This window comes from Melanerpes formicivorus, unplaced genomic scaffold (genome assembly GCF_026170545.1).
Source record: "Melanerpes formicivorus ecotype bairdi unplaced genomic scaffold, bMelFor1.0.p_v2 SCAF_42, whole genome shotgun sequence".
Lineage (NCBI taxonomy): Eukaryota > Metazoa > Chordata > Aves > Piciformes > Picidae > Melanerpes > Melanerpes formicivorus.
Genome location: NW_027142394.1, coordinates 3,762,775 through 3,787,965, shown reverse-complemented (window position 1 = coordinate 3,787,965; position 25,191 = coordinate 3,762,775). Strand labels below are relative to the sequence as shown.

At 42.2% G+C, this 25,191-nt stretch overlaps 1 protein-coding gene across 1 annotated transcript in view; it reads right to left on the bottom strand.

Annotated features, from left to right (window-relative positions):
- ASXL3 (ASXL transcriptional regulator 3) overlaps nt 1-24,891 on the bottom strand; it is a 126,465-nt gene extending 101,574 nt beyond the window's left edge. The window contains exons 1-2 of the mRNA XM_068158767.1: nt 24,601-24,891; nt 1,446-1,528 (exon numbers count right to left, since the gene is read on the bottom strand). Of these exons, the coding sequence (XP_068014868.1) occupies nt 1,446-1,528; nt 24,601-24,654 (137 nt within the window). The 5' untranslated portion in view covers nt 24,655-24,891. The remainder of the gene's footprint in view (nt 1-1,445; nt 1,529-24,600) is intronic.
- Nucleotides 24,892-25,191: the final 300 nt, after the last annotated feature.

Sequence of the window (25,191 nt, the reverse complement as noted above, 5' to 3'; positions counted from 1 at the left end):
ATCCACTGTTCACAGAAACAAGACTTTTTCAAATTACAAAGAAATGCTGTTATCAGGCACGGGAGCCTCTCCCAAGCAGTTGTCTCCTATCACAAGCTGTAAGAAGAAGAAAGCAATCTATTCACTGCTGTGAGAAATGGTATCTTAATAAACCCAGATTTTCAAAGTTGGGTGTTCTTGTCTTCTTTGTGGCTGTTGGATGCAAATCCTTGAAGCAGAACACACGTTTGTACATTCACTTTCAAACATTTTTGTCCCCTTGTTTCCTTGGCATCATTGCCAAATATACTTGAAGCAATTTCTTGACAGGAACTGAAGCATTTTATATCTGCACAAGGTGGCAAATGCAACTTCATCTTGCACACCATCTCTTTGGCAATTTTACCAAAATACAGCTATTGCCAGAGTGTCAGGAGGCTACTACAAAGCAGTACATGGTTGTGCAAGGAAAATGATCCTGCACAGTGTTCTGGGAATTCAGTAAAATTACATCCCACAGCTATTTATGGTTCACATGAAGAAACCCAGAAGTCACAGACATACTGCATCACTACTCCTCTACAAAGGCTGAGTTGTCTTGCCTCAAAGTTTAGGTTCCACACTAAAATAATGTAATTTGAATGGATGTCTCCCTCTGCTTTGATAGCAACAAGTATTAAAACTATTTATTATAGGAGAAAATCATTACTATAACACTTGGAGAAGTGTACCTTGAAACTGTGTCATGCAGGATACCTCCACCAATGTTATTTCACTCCCTGTCCAACTTTCCATTTGCAGGTCACCTTTGAGAACAAGAAGCTGCATGCCCATCTGAACAAGGTGCCAGTGGAAGAGAACTGTTGATTCCCATCGTATCTGGATCACCCACCTATCCCCTAGCAGCTTAGGGCATACATAAGTAGCATGTTCTCATTAAGCATGCTCTCCTAGGACTAGCTCTCAGGACACAAACACCCCTCTCTCCTTCCACTTCCAGTTCTTTATCAGCACAACCTCCACTACCACAGGCAACACCAGCCTGTCCTAACAGAGATTTAAGTGCCAGACCACAACCCTAATTGAGAGGAGAGCGTCTAGCTCCCTGTCACACTGTTCTCCATGAGCATAGTTGCAGAGACAACATAATTGTCGAGCTTTGGTCCTTCAGCAAACATGAGATGCAGCACTGGGCTGTCTGAACTGATTACGTCAGCTTTCTAAAGGCCGCTGGACTGAGCTGGCCCATGGACTCCTTTCGGAAGCTACAAAGTTAAAACCAGAGACTAACCTTTTTTTAAAGCCTTGAACTAACTAACAAACAGAACCCACCAGCTGCATTTCCCACTTTGGTAGTAGAAATAAATTCAGCCATTAAACAGCACGTAATGTTTTGTAAGGATTACACACCATTCCTAAACGGTTTGCAAAGAGGTAGCAAAAACACAGAGCATCCAAACACTGACCTTGTTTCTTTTAACCCTTCTTTCTGAATGACTTCCAGTATTTGTTTTGCAGTCATTGGTGAGTTGGGATACTTTTCCAGTGCCTGAAAAGAAACAATAAACGTGTAAGTGACAAGACACAGCTGTCCTGTGAATATGAAGGTTTATGTGATCATGCAGCTTTTATGTAGCTATCTGTGAAAGGCAGAGAACAATACTGTGGAGACTGGAGTCCTCTGTCTGCTGAAGGCCAGCTACAATCCAGGAAACTGCAGCAAGAGCAAGATTTACTTGCTGCTTTTGTGAATTGTCTGCTACATCTGCCTGGGAAAAATTCTTACCAGGTTCCAAATAAAAGAGTTGAAATATGCAACTAATTTTATGACACAGCAACAGAGTTCCTTTCAGGCAGGAGGGAAAACAAAACAAAACAGAGCAAAGAGACAGCTAGTCTTCCTTTTTAATATTACTTTAAACTATTTGAGGTCATTTGAACACTTAAGTTTTGTCATGACCTCGGGAACAAAATTGGCTCAAACCTTTCATTTGTAGAGCAGGAGGTACTGTGAGAATTGACACTGACCGGTTTCCATTCTAAAATGCCTTTTGTTTCTAAAAACCAATGAAAAACAAAGCAGTCAGAACAGTCACAGCACACAGGATGCTACATGACAGAGTTCAGTACATCTTTCCAGTTCAGCTCAGTTTTCCACTCCTTTGCCTTTTCCAATTGAGCCCAAAGTAACCCACTCCTCTTTCCAGAGACAACCACTTTGTACAGATTTTTCTGGTTTTCCACTTCCTTTTTGTCCCCATCAGTTTTAAGCTGTTAAACCAACAGCCACTTTTGCTCATGTAAAATGCCAGACTGACAGCCCTGGAAAATGAAACCTTTCCATCAGCAATAAAAGGTGCAGCACAGGCCACAGCAATCAAGCTTCCCAGAGCATCTTGCCAACGTATCTCAGTCAGAACTTGCATTTCTCCCCTGGGTAAATAAGAAACCAGTTTGGTCTCCCAATTCATCCAATCCTGAGCTTCTCTCTAGTAGCTACTGCTGTGTGGATGCCTGCCCACTAAGAACTAGAGACACCACCACATCATATCATGCAAGTCATCGATCTGTGAAGGGTGCTAGTCAGGGCTGTAACTCAAGCAGCTCACCTAAAGCCAAAGCCTCACTACAAGCTGACCAGCTCAGTCCTCTCTCGCCATTTTACTGGTCTGATTTACTGCCTGATCTCCTCACTCGCAGCCAAAACAGAGTGTACCAAATCCTTCAGTTCTTTGTTACAAATGAGCTTCATATCCTTTACCCTTCAGTTTCACAAAGGAAAATGCAGAAATGAGGGCTGCACTAGAAAGGTCTGGGAGCTGAACTGAGCTTATCTCATGCACATCAATAGGTAAGATTCAAAAGGGACCCGTCAGGAAAGGAAAACCGAAAGGTGATTTGAAAGGAGAAAGAAGAGTGGGTAGGAAAGAGCACAACAGTAAGGACAGAAGGAACTGCACAGGGCTGGGCAAAGGGCCACTGCACAGCAAGGGGAGAGAAATGACACGATGTGTTAGTGACAGAAGCACGGTGACATCGGAGAAATGACAATCTGTATAAAGATTAAGACTAGGGTGAGAAAAGATTAATGGTCTGCAGAGACACAAATGGAAACTTCAACCTTTGGAAAGAAGACAAAGGACAAGGTAAAATAGGAATACACCAAAATAAAAAGAAAAAGAGAACTGAACTGGGAACATTGCAGAGGGTTAACTGGAAAGGACAGAAGAGGAAACTACACTGTACTGGACACGGCTATGAAGGAAACTGTGTGCACTTGAAAGTGGGGTTACTCACTGTGGAGGATTCCCTGTTTCTCTTCCTGAGTACAGGCCCCTCAGCACACCTGGTCAGCTCCTCCCTGCAAGTGAGAAAATTTGGGTAGCCCTGTCCCCTTCTCTATGACATCACATCCTACGCTGTAAAGTCAGTAAAAGCACCAAGTATTACCACGTGAGTTTGACAATAATGGGAAGGAAACAATAAAGCTAGGCAAACATCAGAAGTCACCCTGTTCTGGACAATGAAAAGGGAGAGCAGTTTGTTCTGAGGAAGCTGCACTGAACTGGTTGTGGAAACAATGGCCAGACATAGGGATACGGAAGATCATCTTCACCAAACAACAATGAAGCCAACAAGCAGGATGTGTAACACCACTACAGAAAGTTCAATCAAACCCACAAGGCAGATTTCAAATGCCACAGGATGAAGTGAACACATTCAGGGGATAATGACAAACTGAAATGCAGAGTATGTTAGACAGGCTGAAAGTGCTGGAGCAAACAATTGCCCATTGTGCGCACTTGCTTTATGCCGGACATGTAGCGTGGGCTGCAGTTCATATACCCCATGAATTTAATTCTGTTCATCTAACCCTTTAAACCCTTTCAAGCCTGTTATTTAAAGACCTGTTCATTCTCCAACTGAAAAGCATTAATTCTCCAATTCAAACACTGCTTAAGTTGAAAATCCTGTTATTGTGTACCTGATTAAGTTTTCTTTATCAGAATGAAAATTAATTTAGCAGAGAACCTGAGCAAGGATGGCTTTTGCTGCCCCTCCCACCATGCTGTTGTCCCAGCCCCCAGCCCCCAGCCATTCATCACAGTGAGAAAATAAAAATAATTACTTGTAAAAACATTTTAATGATAATCTCATTTTCCTCTCCTAGTTATGGAAAACAGCATCAGAGTATTATTTAAGAGCCTGTGAGCTAATGAATACACTGAATTGTTAATTGCACTAGTCTCTCTTGCCTCTGTATCTCGCCAGTAACGCTGCTGAGAGCCCACAATCCCTTTGGCATTTCAAAGGCTTTAAAGGAAAATATTAGAAATTCAGACTGAATTACTGACTGTGCCTTAAGGAAAATAAAGTACTGAAGTGCAGTAGCATAGTTATGTCATAGACTTCTTGGTCACTAAAAGTAATGCACATCAGGGGAGGAAGCCTTTATGTTGCAATGCATCCTTCTCCTTCCTTCCACTGCATCCAGCGATCCTTGTAACCTCTACAGACAGTGACTAATAATGCTGAAATTAAACCATGCCAAAGTACTGTCATGAGGAGTATGATTGTTTCAATGTATTTTGCTAAGAAGGACAATAGCTGAAGAATGGTTTGCACTGACTGCAACCTCTATCACAGAGGATCAAATATGCTCTATTTATTCCTGCCATTCAGCCACAGCCTTAAAAAGGGGCAGCTGCTAAATAACTAGGACAAACACTCTGATAGCCATCACAACAATCTCAAAGAGAAGAGGAGTAGTCACTGCACTGAACCCATTCTTGGTGTTTATTCAAACCCCTGGTTAATAGCTCATAGAGGATCAGATCCTACCAAGCACAGTGGAAGTCAAACTTCCCAGCAAATGGTAGCAGCCTGACAAATTGCCATGTTTATATCACCTGCATGTTATTGACCACAACTCCAGAGACACTCAATAATTACACAGATACATGTACATTTCCAGTTCCATTGGAAAAGTCCAGTTATATGGGACAAGAAGAAATCCAAATTCCTTTTCTCACCACACCATGTATCATCTTCTGTGCACTGACAGCTGCTCAAAAAAAGAAATCAGCTACCACACTGGGAAAGAATCATTTTCCAATGAACTATCGACAAGGAAACTCTAGAGCAGAGTCAAGGCTCTAAGCTTGGCATAAGAGAGAAATCCTGAATGCGCAGCACACCTACAAAGTATCAGAGAACAACTCCTACATAATTGATGGAGCAATCAGTTTGATTGATATACACAGCTGATAATGGCCATCTGAACCAGATCTGCTCCATCCTTTGCCTTTCAGCCACTAGAAGGAGCAGAGGGACAGCAAGAAAAAAGGTGAATGGAACATGGCCCTCGCCACCCATAACCGTTCCTACAGAAAGTGAGAAGCTTTGCCAGAGCAGCAGCCACTCCTCCTGCAGATATGAAGATGACTCTTCCAAACAAGAGCTAAGCAGGGTCTGATACTGTGCTGGGGTCCCAAAGCAGCAGCCAGATCTGCCTACAAGGCTTGTTGATGCTGACTGTGTGGCCAGGGTACACTTAGCTGGAACCCACCAAAGCCTCTTCCATTTCTGAAAGCTGCTTGAAGGTCAGGCAGCTGACAAACATCAGGATCATATTACCACGTGCACTTGGTCAAACTATAGGATGAGCCATTACTCACTAAACTGAAGCAATTCTCTTGAGAACATTATTTAAATAATTTGGGAGGAGAAAGAGGAACAGAACAGCTCCTGCCAGCGCTCCCACTCACCAGATAAAATGCAAGTGAGGCTGAACTGCTCAACAATCTTCACTGCCCAAAGACAGCAGGGTGAATAAATGAAAAAAGAACTTTCCTTCTCCTAAGCAATAAATGCATGATATTTTCTAGCCACCCATTACTAAATTGATGAATTGAAAGATGGGAGACCCAAACAGGGTACAAGAACAGCAGCTTGGAAAAAATCCAGCATTGTCTTTTCCAGCTGCTTGTGTGAGGTTAACAGGAGGACTGACTTCTATTGTGGGAAATGCCCCACTCCAGTCTTTTGTATTCATTTTTGATTAACAGCTTTAGTCATTGGGGAATTATCAGCAGTCTGGTTAAAGTTCAAAGCCTTCTGTGTGAATAAAGATGGGTAAATGGTTAGGAGAGGAGGGCAGGGTAGGGTACAGAGTGGAGGAAGAAAGAGCAAGTTTAGAGATGGATGAAGAGGAGAAGACAGCAAGAAGATCCAGAAAAGGGAGGGCACATGACACAGGAAAGAAGAGGAAAAGAGGGATGAAACTAAGGAGGGAAGATGCACTACAATCCATTTTAACATAAGATCTCCAATAGATGCTGTCTGGTTTGATGCATGTTCTGAGATGGCTGGACTCTCTTACTGTTCTTTTTAAAATGTATTTATAATGTCATATTTCAAATGGAGAGAAAGGCAGCAACAGTGCTTTAGAAATTCCAAACTGTACACTTGACATTTTCAATTCAAAAGAAATTGGATTACAATACAGATAAAATTAAATGTACAATTGTGTTATTTCTTTAAAAGGCACAAGGTCTAACAGCAACATCTTGCCATCGCTAGTGGCCTCGTACATCACACGAGAAAATGTAGGGTAAAGTTTTCAGCCCTAAACAACTGACTTATAATAACTTATTGATCCAGTCTGACATACAAGAACAAAAGGAAAGCTTTGTATTTCTCTCTTTTCTAATGCAATCAGCCTGTTCAAGCAACCAGGAGCTTTCACTTAAAGGCTCTGTCAGCACAGATCCATAAACACCTCAGTGATTGTAACAGGATGAACCCAGTGAGCACACAGAATCCTGTAAGATTTCTGTAAGATCAGGATTAAAGATACATACCCCAGTGAGCAGGATGTCCAACTTGCTACCCTGGTATGGGTTCCATTGTTAGCAGGAGGATTACGAGCAATGGCTTCAATTCAAGTGATGGAGCATCCAGATTCTCAGAATGACTGCTCAATTCTGACAGCGCAGTCCAGCCTCCAGACTTCTGCTTAGCCATGCAAGCCATACCTCTTCTTGCTTTCTGTCAACGCCCTGTTGCCTCTCACCCTGCCCAGCCCTTTTCTACCTTCTGTTACTCTCATCCTTTGAGGTTTGCAATATCCCTAACTTCTTGATCTCACTCCATTCCAACCTATAGTGAAATAACTTTTTTCATTTGTCCCTGCCACTGTACTTTTCCTATGTCCTTTTTCCTACGTCCTCTATCTGCTAAACATTAGCATGACCATACAGAGGCAGTGTATTGCCTTGGATTCCCCAAACCCACGCCTAGGTAGTCAGTACTGAATGGCAAGCTAGCACATTCTGTAGCTCTTGACAGGTCAGATTGCACTGTGAACTTCCTCTGGCTTGTAGACCATATTCTCTGCCTGTTTACTCTAAAGCAGAAGTTTCCATTTCTCCACCAGGGCACCCAGATGAAAAACATGGGTCAAAGCTGTTTACAACTACAAATCATTATCTCAGAGAAGGGGTCAGGAGCAAACACTTCTGCCACCCAAAAACATTACTGAAATCTGCACTCACTTCCTGCTCGCAAAGGCCATGATCCTAAAATGCCTCTAATTCCAGCAGGGATAAAAATTCCCCTTTGGCACCTACTCCTGTACAAAATGAGGGGAGGACATGTTTCAGTGACTGGAACTAATGGAACAGAATGGGTATGGGTGCCCAGTCAGGTAAGAGAGGAAACCAGTGGAAATACATTCCTCACTACAAAGGAAACAAGTTAGAAACACCCCCCCAACTAAGCAGCACCAAATCCCAAACATTTTCTTCTGTCCATGAAGCACCAAACCCTAAATATTTTCTTCCATATATGCTGAAAGGTTTGTTGTTTAACTTTTGTTTCAGCTTAGAAAAACAAAATAAATAAAAAGGAGTAAAACCTCCCAGAGAAATCAACAGAGAGAATGACTATGTGCTTGGTTTAAAAGCCTTCATTGCTTAATTTCCTCAGGCAAACATAATGTGTAAGGGTTACTTTTAATGTGAGAAACAAAATTCCTACTGGCTAGTCTCTGAATGTACCAAATTTAACAGGAGGTGACAGCTATGCCGGTTTTCTTGCCACTGCTTTACTATCAGAGCTTATCTTATTAGACAGTGTCCTAAAGATACAGACCTAAGATCTCCAGGAGGCAAAAAAGAATAAAAAGAAGGAGAAAAAAAGGAAAGAAAAAAAAGAAAGGATAGCAGAACACTCAAATTATTTTAAACTCTCCCTAAATATTCTGACATAGCAGTTTCAGCCATTTTAAGTATTTCATCCAGGTAAAATTAAAAGGGCAAGACAAGTTTCATGCTGCAGCTGACACTGGCTCCATTGATGCACCGTGAGTTTATTTAACCAACCCAAAAGCACCTCTGTCTCTGCGTTGCCAAAATATGGTTAAGGACAGCAAACACAAGAAGTGTAAAAATTACCCTTCTATTCTAATTCTGTCCAATAGAAGGCATGGAACTACCTCATGAAATTTACAGCACATTTTGATGCTTAGGTGAAAAGCCAGTATAAGCCACACTGATCCTCTTAACCTGACAAGGAAAGTCCATAAACTTCACAAGTCAGTTGTTTGTTCCTCAATCACAGGATGATACACAGCATCACTCCTTTTGAATTCATAAGCAAAGAGAAATGCAGAAAATTACCAAGAATCTTCCTCACCAATTTTATCTGAGAAAGACAGACCAGAATGTGTGCAATGCACAGAAAACCTGGGAAGAATTTCCCAAGAGGCGTACAGCAAGTGGTAAAGCTGGAGAAATAAAAAGCCCCTTTCAATTACAGACACAACAAAAAGCCATTTTCAGATCCTTGAAGCCACTGATTCAAATACAGGAGGCAAAATGAAAACCCAAAATCTCCACAAAATGAAAAATCAGGAAAACTTTGGGTCTAGTTTAGTTTTTTGGTTTGGTTTTTTGTTTTGTGTTTGGTTGGGGTTTTTTGTTTGGTTAGTTGCACATTGGTTTTTTGTGGGGTGGAGGGTGTGGCTTGCTCACTTGTTTTAAACAGAGGAGTTATTCTTTCTCGTCAGAATGGACCATGTAAGAGTAGAGTGCTAAGATTCAAAGAATCATAAAGTGGCCTAGGTTGGAAGTGATCATCTTCTCCGAACTCCCCAACATAGGCAGGGATGCCTCTCAGACTCACCTACTCAAGGCCTCATCCAATCTGGCCCTGAACATGCCCAGCAAGGAGGCATCCACAACCTTTCTGGGCAGCCTATTCCAGAGCTTCACCACCCTCATACTGAAAAACTTCTTCCTATTATCCAGTCTAAACCTACTCCCCCTCAGCTTATAACCATTCCTCCTTGTCCCATTGCTAGATACCCTTATGAAAAGTCCTTAGGTGTTAGGCAGGTTTTCCCTTCCAAAGCTTGCACAATTACTTCACATCAGCTTTCATTAATCTGAATCATGACATCACTGTGTACAGAAGAGAGTTCACCGGCACAATCCAGATCTACTGCTTAAATTGCTGTGAGAGCAGATATCATAAGTCATGTTTTTGAACTAAAGAAATGCAGCCTTCTCATAGAATGTGTAAAGAGAGAATTCTTTTGTTAGCTGTCAGTGGGATTTTGCTATCTCTGTTAAATATATAATGGTTAGTGTCATAACAAAGATCAGCCATCGTGTTACAGCATTTATCTTCATGAGTGAAGAGAGGAAGGGCTACTGTGATTTATTCTGTCTCTCCTCATGAGACGATTAATGTCATAAGAGATTAGTCTTCAGTACTGACTTGTACACAGAACAAAATACAGGGCTGGAGTGGGATGCTAGGCACTTTTAATTGCCACAAGTTTGGAAGCCCACAGCACTTACAGATGGCACAGTTGACAATTACTCATCCAAGACTTTCCAAAATAGGAGAATATTTTGCAGTTCACTAACTCCTATCTATTTTGTGTCATTTGTTTGTTCGTCCTTCTCAGCAGTCTTTCCACATAGTCCTTTTCCCCCCTCTCATCACCTAAGTCCACCCACATGTGTCCTGTTAAATATACCATTTAATGCAGAACTGAAGTCCACACTGGTGGTTTGTAGTGATATTTGGTAGCATCTGTTCAAAGGTTTGAAAAATACACTATTTAACAACTATTACTAAGAGACACTTGTCACAATACAGGCAGATTGGAAAGAGCACATACATAATGGCTCTGTGTCTGTTTGCATTCATACATAAACACAAACAAACCTCATGATGGAGGGAGCAGCTTGCTTTCAGTTTTGAGAGATGTTAGAGGCTCATTTTTCCCTACAAATCTTGTAAAATGATCTGACCACCCTACATTTAAGTCATTAATCTTTCAAAAGCCTATCACTTTGGGGAAAGGCACACTGAATATTTTTTACATGCTTCTCACTCCTCCATACAGAAGTAAATAGTGCAGATAATCCTGTGGTGAAAAGCAAACCAACCAACCAACCCAAAAAAAAAATGATGAACAAAAGTTCTGTTGAAGACGGAAGAACTAGAATATAGAATAAACCAGGTTGGAAGAGACCTTCAAGATCATCGCGTCCAACCCTTCAGCCAATCCAACCCACCTAAACAACTAAACCATGGCACCAAGCACCCCATCAAGTCTCCTCCTGAAAACCTCCAATGATAGCGACTCCACCACCTCCCCAGGCAGCCCATTCCAATGGGCAATCACTCTCTCTATTTTTTCCCCAAAATGGAGTGCCTGTATTTTCTTAAACTCTCCTTTTTCTGGGTACTGATAACCATGCCAAGCTAGGTAAGCTTCAATCTTTGGTATAAAAGCACTTTTTCCCCCCTGTTAAAGCCAGCAGTTCTTTACTATTGGTTCAGATCAAATAGAACAGGTTATTAAAAAGCTCTCACTACAAAGCATTATCTTTATCTAGGCTTCTCAAGTATTGACTTAAACGTTTTTATCAAGCTGTTAATCACAACCACACATAACATGATCAGCAACTGAGACCAGCCCTGACAGTGAGATCAGCCAGGTAACAGGGCAACATTATGGCAGGAAAGATGTATCAGGAAAGCTAAGGACATTTCTTATTGATGGTAAGTGGAGAGGAGAGAAAAATCAATGGGTCCTCATCAGAACAACCGTCTACCAGCTGGAGGCTGATTCCCCTTAGAGATGGAAACCAATAGGAGCAATCACTTGGCATTGGGAAACAAATTCAATAGGACCTCCAGCCTATGAAGAAGAAAGGGGAACTATGGCTTCACAACTGGAGCTCATAAGGAGACAAAATGCTGATTGTTACACGAACAGTTTGTAATCAGATCTCAAAGCAAAATACAGAACATGTCTTGCCCCCTGTGGGAGGAAACCTGAAAATATTCAGGATAATCTGCAATTGTTCTGGAAGCTCCAAACTCTTGAACCTGCTTGAAGGCATTGCTCTGGGCTACATGACTGGCTGACTGCTCCAACTCAAACTGGACAAGCACTGACCAAGTTTTACACTGGGAAATGGCCATCAACCACCCACATTATGCAACTACCATCACTGAACTCCAGAATGACAATGAGGTAACTGGTCAACAGAGGGGAGTCACAGAGGACTTGCTAAAGAAATACAAATGCAGAGATGACTCGTAAAGCCAGGCTTCCTGCTCAAGACAAGCTCTTATTTTTAAGGGTCCTTAATATTACAGCACATTTCTCACCTTAAAACCTCTCACTATACATTGAATAGATTCAGCTGTTACCTGTCAGGATGGTAACTATAACCCAAAATAAAGGAAATGGGGAGAGAATGTAAAACACATTTCTTACACAGTACATTCAAGTCATGGGTTTTATTCTTTTTCTGAGAGCACCAATATATATAGATATGAGGATCTGAGTTTTCCCAAAGTCATATCTCCTCAGCAAATGTAGTAGTAAAACTGTCAGCTGCTAGGAAATGGTAGTGGCAAATAAATTCAGTTTAGGCACATCATTTTACATCTAATGTTTCAGAAGTTTTAGCTATATCTTCCATTTCCCTCAAAAACAAAACAAAACAAAAAAACCCACCAGCTAGCAATACATGAACAGAAAAATGACAACTGCTTTACAGAAAACTCACACTGCTTCAGCTTGGCTTGCCAGTGTAACCACAGAACTTACACTGTACCCCTGGAATAATGAGAATCAGTAATGAGATTAGCCCTACAGTACGAATGCAGTCTTCCTTTAACTGTGCCAGACAATCTCATCCAAAGACATACAATTATATTTAGGAGGATTACATGCTGTGTCCTCTGAGATTAAAACAAACATAAACCAAGGTGCCAGAACCACGACAGGAAAACTACCTTAGTCTCATATTTAAGCATCACATCAGACATATTTGGGGATTTTCTTTTTTGCTGCTCTAGAATTAACCCAGGCAAGATAATTTAAAACCACTTCTGAAAATTCCAATAGGAGATCTTACAACCAAATGGATGAGAGAGTGTTTCAGAAGACAGATTGGCCTTTTCAATTATTTCAGCGGGAATACTTATAATTTCAACGACACCCCTTTGGCTGAGACAGCCCATAATGGAAGTTGTTCTAACAACAAACAGAATGCAACATAATCAAAACAGAGTACTTTATTTCCAGGACAAAGGCCCCACCTTTTACAGAAGAGAGAAGATAGAATTTTTTTCCTCTTGATGTTTCATTGTGATCCTTATACTCCCAAAGTGAGAAAAATCCAAACCTCACAGATGAAGGTTTGGGGACCTTGGCTGGGTAGCTAATTAAGTGGAATGGTAGCAAAATAAGGAAATGAAATGCAATTTTATCCCAGAAATCAGAAGCACTTTTTCCCCCTCATGTCTTTGACTGTCAGTCATAGATACTTTTTTCTCCCTTCAGTATATTAGCTATTCTCCTTCTCACTGGTACAAAAACATCTCCATCTCTACACCACTGCTTCCCAATGCGGCACAACCATTTTTCTCTCCAGGATGACATCAGTATCACCCAGGCACACACTCTTTTCACCACATGACATGCCAACAGACACAAACCCAGTTTCATTCTCTTCAACTAATCCCAGAAAATGTATGCAAGCACTAAAAGCAATAAGCTTCACAACTATTCTGTACGCATGTAGCACTTAAACCTTCGTTTTTTTTCAGAACACTAATCCCCAGAATGCTTTCCCCAGACCCCTTCCCTCCCCCTCCACACCCATATTTTTCTGTAAAATTACCTCCAACATTTAACAGCACTTTAACTAACACAGGAAGCTTCTTTCTATCACAGCTCTAAGAATGCTGATAACAGCAAACAGGTGCAGGGACTCTGAATAATTTTTTTTCAACCTCTCATTCTTTTTGCAGCTCTTTCAGAAGCATATCCCACCACCATGCATATGCAACAACCTCAGTCATCTAGGCAGCCACTTCTGTGGATCTGGCTCAGAATGAAGATAGGAGCATTATTTTACTTTATTTAACACCACTTTAAATAGCTTGAAACATTCTCCTACAGCTCAGACATTAATATAATGAGTTAGCACATGCAAATTACAGTATGCAACAGAGTCTGTCCTCATTAAGGACAGTTACAACTGACTACACAGAGACTTTTTTGCTTTGTTTTCTTAATTTAATGGAAGTGTTAAAAGATTTGGAGAATTACAGTAAGATGAGAATGGTTTGATAATGTGTCAACCAGTCTATCTCCAAGTAAAGTAGGTAACCCTGCAGATTAATGGAGACAGGAGTGTTCTCTTTTTCCAACAATTATTTCCTTAGACATTGATCTACACAAAATTCCCTGAATGAAATAAAATGAAGTCCAACTTAGGCCAAACTAATTTCACAGATAAAGATATCTTAGATTTCAATATCATTTTGGGGGTGGTGGTGTTGGCTGTTTTTTTTCTGAACACAGTGAAAGACAAGACAATGTTTTTTCTGACCTAACTTCCAAAATCCTTAAAAAAATACTCTTGATCAACTACTTTAACTCTACTACTCCAAATCATTTTCTAGTTTCCCATCTTCTATTGAAGTTTTCAATCCAGTGCACAGACCAGCTGAAAGACTGAGTCCATGAAACACAACAGCTCAATGGCTGACACTGACTTTATCTACAAAACCGTGCACTTTGCCCACTCCTCTTACTGCTTATCTCTTGCTCTGGATCCTTCAGCCAGTTGAGCATCTGTTCTCTTCTCCCACATTTACCATCTCTTTCACTGGAAACCTCCTCAGATGGCCCTATGAGTTCTCTCCTCAGATGGCCCTATGAGTTCTCTCCTCAGATGGCCCTATGAGTTCTGTAGTCTTCTTCTCAAGTCCTGCCACTGCCATGGACTCGAGGCTAAATTAGCAATCCACAATATCTGCAGTAAACATCAAAGATTTTCTGTGAAGGGCTGATCAGAGCACAGGTATCAAGATGCTCCTGTACTTAGGAAATGCAATAATCATCACCAATGCATGCATACAACACACAGTGACTTTATGGACAAAATGATAAATATCTTGTGAAGCCACAGCCCTCTACTTAAGTACTTCTAGAACCTGGTGGAACACCATTGTTGGAACACAGAGACCAGGAAAGGTACTTCTTCATTCAGTAACTGCAGTGCTCAAGCTAATTTAAAGCGCTAATTCCATTTTCTTTCAGTATCTGTTCTTTGGAGGTTCATCTTGTGCTCTAGAAACCATACTAACAGATTTAGTACTAAGAACAAGGAGCATCAGTCCAACCCAAAGATAAAGGGTTGGTGATCATTGACAAGTTCCACTCAGATGGATAGCTCTCAATCCAAAAGCAATAAGGGAAACTGGTAGTGAGTCAGTTGAGCCCTGAAAACTCATTACAGGAACAGCATTTTAGCATGGAGAATTTGAGTTGCAGGATGAAACAACCACACAGCTGGACCAGCCCAAGAGCCAGGAGCAGTGTTCATTTCTTGCCAGTGCTGTCTACCCAAGAGATGCCAGGGCTTGTTATGGGCAGACCAAATGTCCCAAGCACGTAGACTTGTTACTGTGATTCTCCCAGTCAGTCTCAAAGGGCTGTAATCCAATACTTGACATATATAGAGTGAGAGAGATAAAATTTGGGCTGCTAAGAAGAGAGTTTGAAGGACCACATGAAAATATGCAATCCCTAGTCTGTCCTCCCATCAAATATTTCCTACTGGGATTCCTGGCAAAAAAAGCACTTCTGCTATTGTCCAGGAGGCCATTGCTGGACTGTGATCTATATTGAAAGTCTCCAGCTGCACAGATGAACTGGGCAGGGTGAAGTAAATCATCACAAGAATCTCCACCAATTCTTTTTCAAGAGTAGTAGCCTTCTAAAAGACAGCTCGTGCTCCATGCTACTGCTTCACCTTCCTTTTCTACAATCTGCTCTGATGCACTCAAGCTCTTGCTGAACTGTCCAGCTCTTCTGCTGACATGTGCTTAATAGACAGGAGATATTTAATAATGCAACACAACTTGACAGCACAGCATCCCGGGAACAGGACAAAAAGACGACAAACAACCTGTTTGACAAGGATTGCCAATGCAGCAAAACTGGCTACACAGATTTTTCTTACTCTTGAACAGAAAAAAATAGAATCATTTCAAACCGAGAGACCTCAGTACAACAACAATACAGGCAAATGCTTAATAGCCCCTGATATCTCCAGGAAAGTACACACTGGAGCTATGGGTCATCTCCAAACCAGTAACTGAAAAGTATTATTAGAATAAACCTTTATTAGAATAAACCAAACCAGGTTGGAAGAGACCTTCAAGATCATCATGTCCAACCCATCAACCAATCCAACCCACCCAAACAGCTAACCCATGGCACCAAGCACCCCATCAAGTCTCCTTCTGAACACCTTCAATGACGGCGACTCCACCACCTCCCCGGGCAGCCCATTCCAATGGGCAATCACTCTTTCTGTATAGAACTTCTTCCTGACATCCAACCTGAACCTCCCCTGGTGCAGCCTGAGACTGTGTCCTCTTGTTCTGGTACTGGGTGCCTGGGAGAAGAGACCATCATCTGCATGTCTACAACCTCCCTTCAGGTAGTTGTAGAGAGTGATAAGGTCACCCCTGAGTCTCCTCTTCTCCAGGCTAAACAACCCCAGCTCCCTCAGTCTTGTGTTCCAAGCGCCTCACCAACTTTGTTGCTCTTCTCTGGACTCGTTCCAGCAAGTCAACCTCCTTCCTAAACTGAGGGGCCCAGAACTGGACACAGTACTCGAGGTGTGGCCTAACCAGTGCACATCTTCTGAGAAACCTTTTTGAAAAGGTCTTCAAATGAGATTTCCTGAGCTTATTCCACAGCCTAGACAGTGAGCCCAAATAACTGATCCTACTCCTTTTTCCCTTTTTAAAATAGAAGATGAATGCTAGCAAGATGTCTCAAAACCCTGCATTATAAATGAAACAAATTATTTGACAAATTAGAATGCATTAAGCACTGCTGCTCTAACCACAAACCTGCTGCAGCATCTCTACATCAAACTGCCAAAAAAAAAAATCCAGACACCAAACCCCAAAAAGCCTCAAAGGAAAAAAAAAGAAAAAGCACAGCACCAGCTCATTCCAACTAAATGGATACAGAATTCTCAATCTGGACAAGAAAATGGATGTTTTCTGTCTCACCACTGTGGGGAAGAGCAAACACGGAACAGGGCATTTGAATTCTAAATCACATCCATTGGACAACTTTTCATAATCATTTACTTTTCCCAGTTATCCCATTTTATTTTTAAGTAGGATGTGAAATTCCACAAGAAAAGACCAACATGAATTTCTCTATCCCAAAGTAACTCAAGATACAGTGCTCAAGATGCAGGATAATGTAGAGGTTCAACTTTAGAGATCAATCAGTGGGAAGAGTCTCAACATCACATGCTTGCCCAGACCAATCTATGTATATAGGAGGACAAGCTTTAAAGTAATGCATGACTTCTAAATAAATTGCCTTCTGATGCTCAGAAATAATGAACAATGATCCAGGACATGATCTGGAATGTCTTCTACAGAGAACTATTACTCACTTCAACTATCGCCCAGTTCATTAAGGACTATCATCTTAATGAGTCTGTGAATGTAGCTGACAATTCCAGAACAACAGACTGAACTGTAGCAAATGATGCTGGACAGACACTAAATGCTACTCTACAAAATAAATCTCCTCAGATATCTGAGGTACAGGATGCCACACCAGACTTGAAACCTGCAATGTAACAGCTGGATCCCATATGTTCAAAACCTCATCTAAAACATCCTCCAGCATTGATAAAAGCTACACACCAGGGTCCACAGACCTTCTCCTGCTGAGCTCAAGCCATTAAAGAAAGCTGAACTCTTGACATTCAAAAGATGAAAACATCAGTTCAGGTTCCTGCTCCAATGTCAGAAACCAGAGTTTGCTTAGACCTAAGTGAATGGTGTTGCTCTAGATCACTCCAACACTAGATCACTCCAACACTAAGGACAGTCCCCAACCCCAACCAGTGCACTACACCAGAGAGGCTCTTTGCAGAAGGCATGCACTGTGAGACAGCTTATTAATTGTCCTGATACCCATGATGCCTGTGCTAAAGTATGATAGTCATGAGTGGATATAGTTAGGTATATTTACATATTTAGGTCTGCTTAGGGTATGGTAGTCAAAAAGATATAGTTCATCCTTTCAAACCAAGATTAGCTGCAGGTAAGAAGGCATTTCTTTATCCTTTTTACATTTCCAGTAGGTACATTTACTTCCAAGAAAGTAACTCAGCAATCGGAAACTAGCAGGACTTTGCAAAGACAGAACAGTCTCAGAGGGCAAATACATCAATGATTTTGGGTTTCTTTGGGGAGAATGATCGTTGCTCAAAGCTCATAAGACATTAAGTGGACCACCTATGGTCAATCTGTTGTCCTTAAGAAGAATGGGGATTTGCTACCTGAACTAACAGGATGAGCAAACGGGCTGACCCCCAGGCTGTGCTGCTTAGAGCCGGCTCTATTACAAGTTATTGTTCTGCCTTTGCTTCGGAAGAGGCCTGTTCCAGAATGAAAGCTACAATAGTTAACTCCTGCAGTCTGTAAATTCCTCAAAACAAGGATTTGGTCGGTCTCAGCTAGAACCAATGGAATCATAACAAAATACTTTCCACTAATCACATCATCTCCCATCTCTTGATAGCAGAAAAGGAGGCCACTATTTAGTGATTGCTATTTACAGGGAACAGCAGTATCAACAACATCACACCAAGGAATAGGGAAAACATTTTGAGGCTTACAACATTTTAAACACGCCCTCTACTCTAAAGCCAAGAGGTCAAGTTTAGCTAATGACTCTCCAAGTGACTGTAACCTGATGGTCACAATACAAAGAAGAAAAAAAGGCTGCAGGAGGAATTACAGTGAGTTTGGCTGTTGAACATGAAGACCTGGTCCAGGCTATGATGCTGCAACAACATTGTTGGATGCAGGGAACTGCTGAACCAGGCTAGCAAATGAAAAGCAGACTAGCAGCTTAGCCCCCTACCCAGGGGAAATTTGTCAGCTGCTGGAAGAAGAAAAAAAAGACCAGTTATTTCAACAGAAGTATGTGGTGTGACAGAAAAGTATTGGTTCTTCCACAAGGAAAGGCAAGCCAGAAGCCACTGGAAACATTCAGTGTACAAGTGGGTGTTGAATCATACCTTAAGGCACCAAGAAGACCTTCACATTGTTGACCAATGCTCATCTTCAGGATCCTGTAAGGGTTTTCTCCTATTTACTCTGCTTTGGTAGAAGTAATGGGACATTACTGAAAACAGATCTCATTCCTGACTTAATGTCCTGCCTTCTTAAAGTTTTGTGACATCAAGTGTAAGAGGGAAGTCTCAAGAGTTAGAATCTATTTCTTCTCAATCTGCTGTAGAAGAATGCAACAGGTGAGCTCAACCAGATCATGTTTATATTTTATCTGTAGATCACCTTTTAAAATGTTTCTTAAAAATTACACTACACTAATTTCTGTATGATTTCATACTGCCAAAATAAAATATTGACACCTAAAGCACAACCACAGAAGGTTAAAAAAAAATAATCCTGAATGTGCAGGTTCAACCTTGTCTAACAAGTGCAAAAATTACTTTGAATAAAACCCATTGGAGGAAACCCTAGAGCAAACCAAAATAAAATGCAGCTCTTCAAAGCAGCATTGATTGTGGATCAAAGGGAAAGGCCATCAAAATTTCCCAAGCCACAGTGTTTCTGCATGTCTGAAAGAGAATTAACTCAGAACAAATATGGAAATAATAGTAGGGCTCTGTTAAGCCAACAACAAAGAAATCCTTAATACCATAAAACAAAGTTATGTCAAATCTCCTATTTTTAAAGCTACAAGAAGCTCATTTCACACAATGCTTTAAAATTTTATTTATAGCAACAAAAGCAAAGACTTAAGATAAAAGTCAAAGGGATTATCTTCAAGGGTCTAGCCACACAGAAGTTAACTCTTCTAATTTTTTGTTTCATTTGTGGTCTTCAAGTATGAAGATGTAATGAAAAAAATACTTCATACTGCTACATGATCTGTTTCAACTACATTATCTTAGCAGACCAGATGAAGCAGCAATCAGCTTGTGGACAGCCAGCCACATAAAACAGCAATGTGCAAGCTAACAGTTCCAACCAGCTTTTGTTGCTTTTTGTGTTTGTTGGGGTTTTTTTAGCACCAGTTTCCTTAATCAATTAGCATAATTTCCTTAAAGTTTACAGGAAAAAGAGACTAACTTCATTAAATCTTGTCAGGAGACTAGTGCAAGAAATACAGGAATTAAGGCATGAACATTATGCACCCAATATACACACAGCACCTGAACCATGAAAACTCTCCACAGCACTGTAAAGCAGTCTTCAGCAACAGAATAAAACCTTTCTTCCAGAATGAAATTTGGAGAAAGTGGAAAAACACTGGAGAGGAGATCCAACACATGAATAACCCAACAAGCACTACTGCTCTCCTTACTGGAATTTTCTTCTGGTTTATTGTCAGCTAGTGGCAGAGACTTAACTGTGTTTCAAAACACCACTTACAGGAAAAAGAGGGCAATAAAAAGGGCAAGCTATTCATAAAGAATCCTTTTAAAATGTTACCATAAACTATCACCCTTCACAGGCAGATGTTCTACACTTCAGACACAGACTGAGCTCTGCATTCCCAAAGAAAGCAAATCCACTGACTGTTCAGGCCTCTTTCACCTTTCTGAACCACAAATAACAAAGGATCTTGTTTAGCAGTCAGATGATAAAAGTTAGATCACTGCTACCTACTTAAAACTGTTATCAGTTCTTGTGTGGCAGAGTATCCTTGGGCATATTTTGTTCTCAGTGCTTTTCATGCAGCATCTTATGGCATGAAATTCTTAAGAGGATGAATTCACTCCTTCAGGATTTTCAGTGACTGCTTGAAAGTCCCCGTGAGTTTAAGAACAGCGGAAACTAAATGGACATGAGCTTTCTCAACTGAAAGAAATCATTACAAATTGCTTAAACTACTCAAATGCTTTAACTTTCCCATTCAATTTTCATGAGTTCCATGTATGATCAGAAAACAACAATACCATTTCATCAAATAAGGATCAACTGGCAGACAGAGGAAAGACAGGATGTCTCTCCTCCTTTCTTTAAAGATTTTCTTTTGTTCTTGTTCTTTTAAGTGTTCTATCTTGGTCTATTAAGACACAAAAAGCAGAAAATTGGTACAGAAATAATGCCCAGGTCATACAAAGCATTACTGCAGTCTGCTGCAAAGTACAATGTGAGTTGACTTACGAGGTCTACATCAAAGATATGCCCTTTAGCAGATTGTAAAGGCAGGTTGCAATTTTGTCTGTAAAAATGCATGTTGTACAAAATGGGTTCTGTAACATGAACTGTGAGTGGTATGCCCCCATTCCACTGATCCTGCACATGCGTTCATTTCTCAGGAATGCTTGTAAGCTGGGCTATGCCTTGCCCTAAGATAAGCAGACTTGCATGAGGAATAAAAGCAGTGTGTCGCAGACAGAAAGACTCAACTCTCTGCAGGAGACGTCTTCCACAAAATGCAAGTTCCAATGGAGGGCATGCCAGTGCCTCTCCTTCTGCTGCCTGTACTGCACACACGGGATTTACAGCAAGGGCTGCAAATAATGGGAGTCCTTTCCTGCTTATGTTTTAAAAATTAAGGGAACAGCTTGCAAAAAACCACTGCATTGCAGGAACTTCAGTTTTCAAAGACCCTTTAGCCAAATAACAAAAAACAGTAAATGCAACACTGACTAACAGTTTGGAGCCTCACCACTGAAGACTTACACATTACAGTGTATTTTAAGACTGTCATGTAATACGTTTTCCTAAAGCACTTCTGCATCTTTCACTGTGAATGTGGGAAATGGAGAGCTGTGTAATGATTTCAGGCTCAAGTCCAGTTTTTGTACACCTTTTATCCATAACTATAACATGCTGCATTATGAGTTTCAATATAGATTGCATATAGAGACATGGCCATATCCATTTCTCTCATAATTACTGTAAGAGACACAGCAATAGAAAGTAAATGAGGCTAAAGTGTAGCCACAGAAGGAAGATGATTTTATGACTATGAAACAGAACTACTATAGAGATGCTGTTGGTACCATAACTGCCTCTCCCACAGATTTCCTGCACAGCTTTGAGTAAGGTACTTAATCATTCTGTGCCTCAGCTCTGCATGGGTAAAGCAGAGGTCAAAATACTTAACTTCATAGGCATGTTTTAAGTATAGAAACATTTGTGTTCAGGAAGCTACTGAGTGTTGCTAATAATAGCTATGCATGTAAAATTGAAACATAACAGAAAACATGTATTTTAGCACTGACTTTGAAAGGTATATAGAAAATTAAGTATGGCACCTCACATGCAACAAAGTAAAATTAAAAATCAGCATCTCAAGTGAGTAAGCCTAAAGTACCTGAGAAACTAGCAGGCAAGTATGTCATTTAAAGTCTAGATCATCAAATCTGGATGTGCACAACAGAGTGAAAAAAGCAACACCTGCAATGTCATCCCTGTCATTTCATACTTTTTAGCACTTCTCTTTGAGAGTCCAATATTGTTGGAATATAAGGGCTTCTGTGGATTTTTTTGGTGTTTTACACATAAACAGTCATACATTTGCTGTGTTAATTCAACCTCTTGTTCCTAAAAATAATTCAGCAGTACACAATTTTACAACATATTGATTTAGGTAACTCATGAGTCAGTTTTTTGTGAGTAGGTATCAATCACTTCATTGTTTACTTGTCGTTGGAAAGAAATTGATTTAATCAAACCTTGCAGTAATACATTATTGATGTATCCAGAGAAAACGAAGTCATAATGAACCATCAGGGTCCTAACATAAAACACTGTAAGGAGTGGTAATTTTGCCTTCAGTCTTTCATTGTGATTTGCAAACACATCACTGTACAAGCTCAGTGCAGGGCTGTAGCCGGTCGGAGCAGTACAACATATCACTCATGTAACACATTTGGGACAAGTGCTCCGTAACTTGGCCACCCCAGGCCAGACAAAACCACACTGCGGACCTTCTATGTCTCTGCAACTTATATACAGCAGTGTATCTCTTTCACTTGATTTTAGCAAATCATGACCCCTCTGGCAGGAGTGTGAGGTGATATGACATCATTAAAGCAAGAGAGTGTTAGCCCTTCTCCTCAGTACTGGCTCAGCCTTTGTTCTCCAGAGGCTTTAAACTTTTGCATGCATCAGACCACAGGGGAATAGCAATTTTAGTCCATATACAATGTAATTCCTTTATGCACATTACTAGAACAACATACAGCTTAAACAGGCAACTGCAATAGGCAACTGCAGCAGCATGTGGAGAGAGCAGTTAGAATACCAGACTTTTGAATACATGTTGCCAGTTTAAAGCGTGGAGAAACATGTACTCAAGTAATATCCACTGCCAAAATTATTTGGCAAAGGTGAGTGTCTTACTGCAGTTAAACTTTTGATACAATCACGAGAAATAAGAGGGCAGTAGCAACACTGTATCAGAACATCTTCACTAAAGCTTATTACAAAATGTTGTAAGATGAGCAACCAGCCACATCAGAATTTAACACTGACCAAGCATAGAAGAACTACCTCGGTACAGCTTACAGAGACATCTATAGGTAGTGACTGCCTAATACTTTATCATTACTTACGTAGGTGAGAGAGGCTGAACTTCCTATGTAGGAACTGATAAAACAAGGTGAAAACATTTCGACAAGAAACGTGCTTAAAGACTAAACAAGTAACAGTAGTTAGATATCAATACCCTCTGCTGAAAACAGATGCATCCTTAGCACAGACAGATTGTATCAAAGAAGGATTAAAGGTAAAGTTTGTGCAGATACAAAAAGCAACATAACCAGCAACCTACCTTCCTAGCTTTGGAATCTTTCTACACACCAAACTAAAGCTGAACCAGACCCAACTTTAAATAGAGCCCCATACAAATGCGTACAACTGTAAATGCTGTACTGTGCACAACTATTTGTTGTAAAATCCCTAGAACGGAGAGCGCCCAGACATACTCCAGAACCGAAAACCAACACAAACAATGTGCTCCATTACACTCAGCAAACAATCATGCGGAATCATGAAAACAGATACAGTAGGGTAAGTGAGACAGTTTCTTAATGAAGCAGGGATGGAATAGGTCTCCGGAGCCACAGCACCTTTCCAGAAGTGGGTTTGATTGCCCTGGGTATTTTTCTGCTCAGTAGGGGAAGCAGAGAGGGTGAAGCGAAATCCCAGGACAGAGTTCTCTCTAACGTACTCGCCCCTCACCCCAGTCCTGTCCGCGCTAAAGGAACGAAATGGCAATTCCCGGATATTTCACTTTTCTCTGGAATTAAAAGCAGAGATTTTCTTGGGATATCTGATGCACGAACTTGCCGCGATAGAAACAGTTCCTGGGTATTTACACACACACACACATGCAAAAGAAGAAAAGAATCGGCATTTCCTCACACATACACCGAGGAAGGGATGTAGCTATCTCTCCTCTCCAGGCGGGGACCGGAGGAGAGCCGAGCGCTGCCCGTGCCGCCAGCTCGGGCTCACCGGGCTGGGAGCGGAGCGAGCTGCCCGGTACGGCCTGGGGGAAAGCAGCCCCTCACCAAACCCCCTTTCACACAACACACAGGGGCACGCCCCAGCTCCCTCACGCCGGGGCACCCCCGGCCTCTCCTTTCACACACCAACTCGCACAAGCTCCCTCGCACACACCCTGGCACACGGCATTCGCACCCTCCCGCTCACAAACGCACACTCCCGCACGGGCACCCTTCACACTCACGGGCACTCCTTTACGCTCCCGCACACTCCCTCATTCTCCTTCTGGCCCAGAGTCCCTCAAACAGACTCCCTGTCCCTCATTCTCCCTCTGGCCAGAAGTCCCTCTCGCACACTCCTCCTCACACACGCACGCTCCTCTGCCTCTCCCCCTCCCTTCCTCACTCACACGCACGCTCGCCCCAGCGGCCCCAGCCGCCGGTAACAAAGCGGCGGGCAGCGCGCCGGGCTGGCGGCGGCGGGACGCGCGCAGCGCGCACACACACACAATGCTGCCGCGGCACCTACCAGGCGGGCAGCCTCGGCCCAGGTGCGGTCCTTCTTCTTCCTCTTGTCTTTCATGTTTGCATCTCATTGAGGTGGTTCTTGGGGGGGAGGGGGGCGGGGGAAGGGCGGACCGGGAAGGAGGGGGTGGGGGGGGCCCGGAGGGGTTCCGCACGGACAATGATACGGTGACACCGAGCTCTGGAGCCCCCGGGGCGCGGGAGGAGGAGACGGAGGAGGAGAAGGAGGAGGGGAGAAGGGGCCGGGCCGGCTCAGCTCCCCGCAGCAGCGGCGGCGGCACAGCTGACAGCTTGAGGGATGCTCCGCTACGCTCACAACAATGCACTATGACGTCACGCGGGGGAATGGCGCCCGCACCAAACATCCCCGTCGCGAAGCGGCCGCCCGACAGGAGCGCGCCCGTCCCCAAGCCTCGCGAGAGCGGTCACAGCGCCGCTCTGTCCCCGGGTCGGGGAGGGGGTGCGGGGGGTCCGGCGCGGCCAGACCAGAGCTCCCCTGGTGCGGCGGGACTGGAGACACCGTGGCGCGGCCCGGTCTCAGCTCCCGTGGGGGCCGGACTACACCTCCCGTGGTGCAACGCGGCGCGGCGGGGCG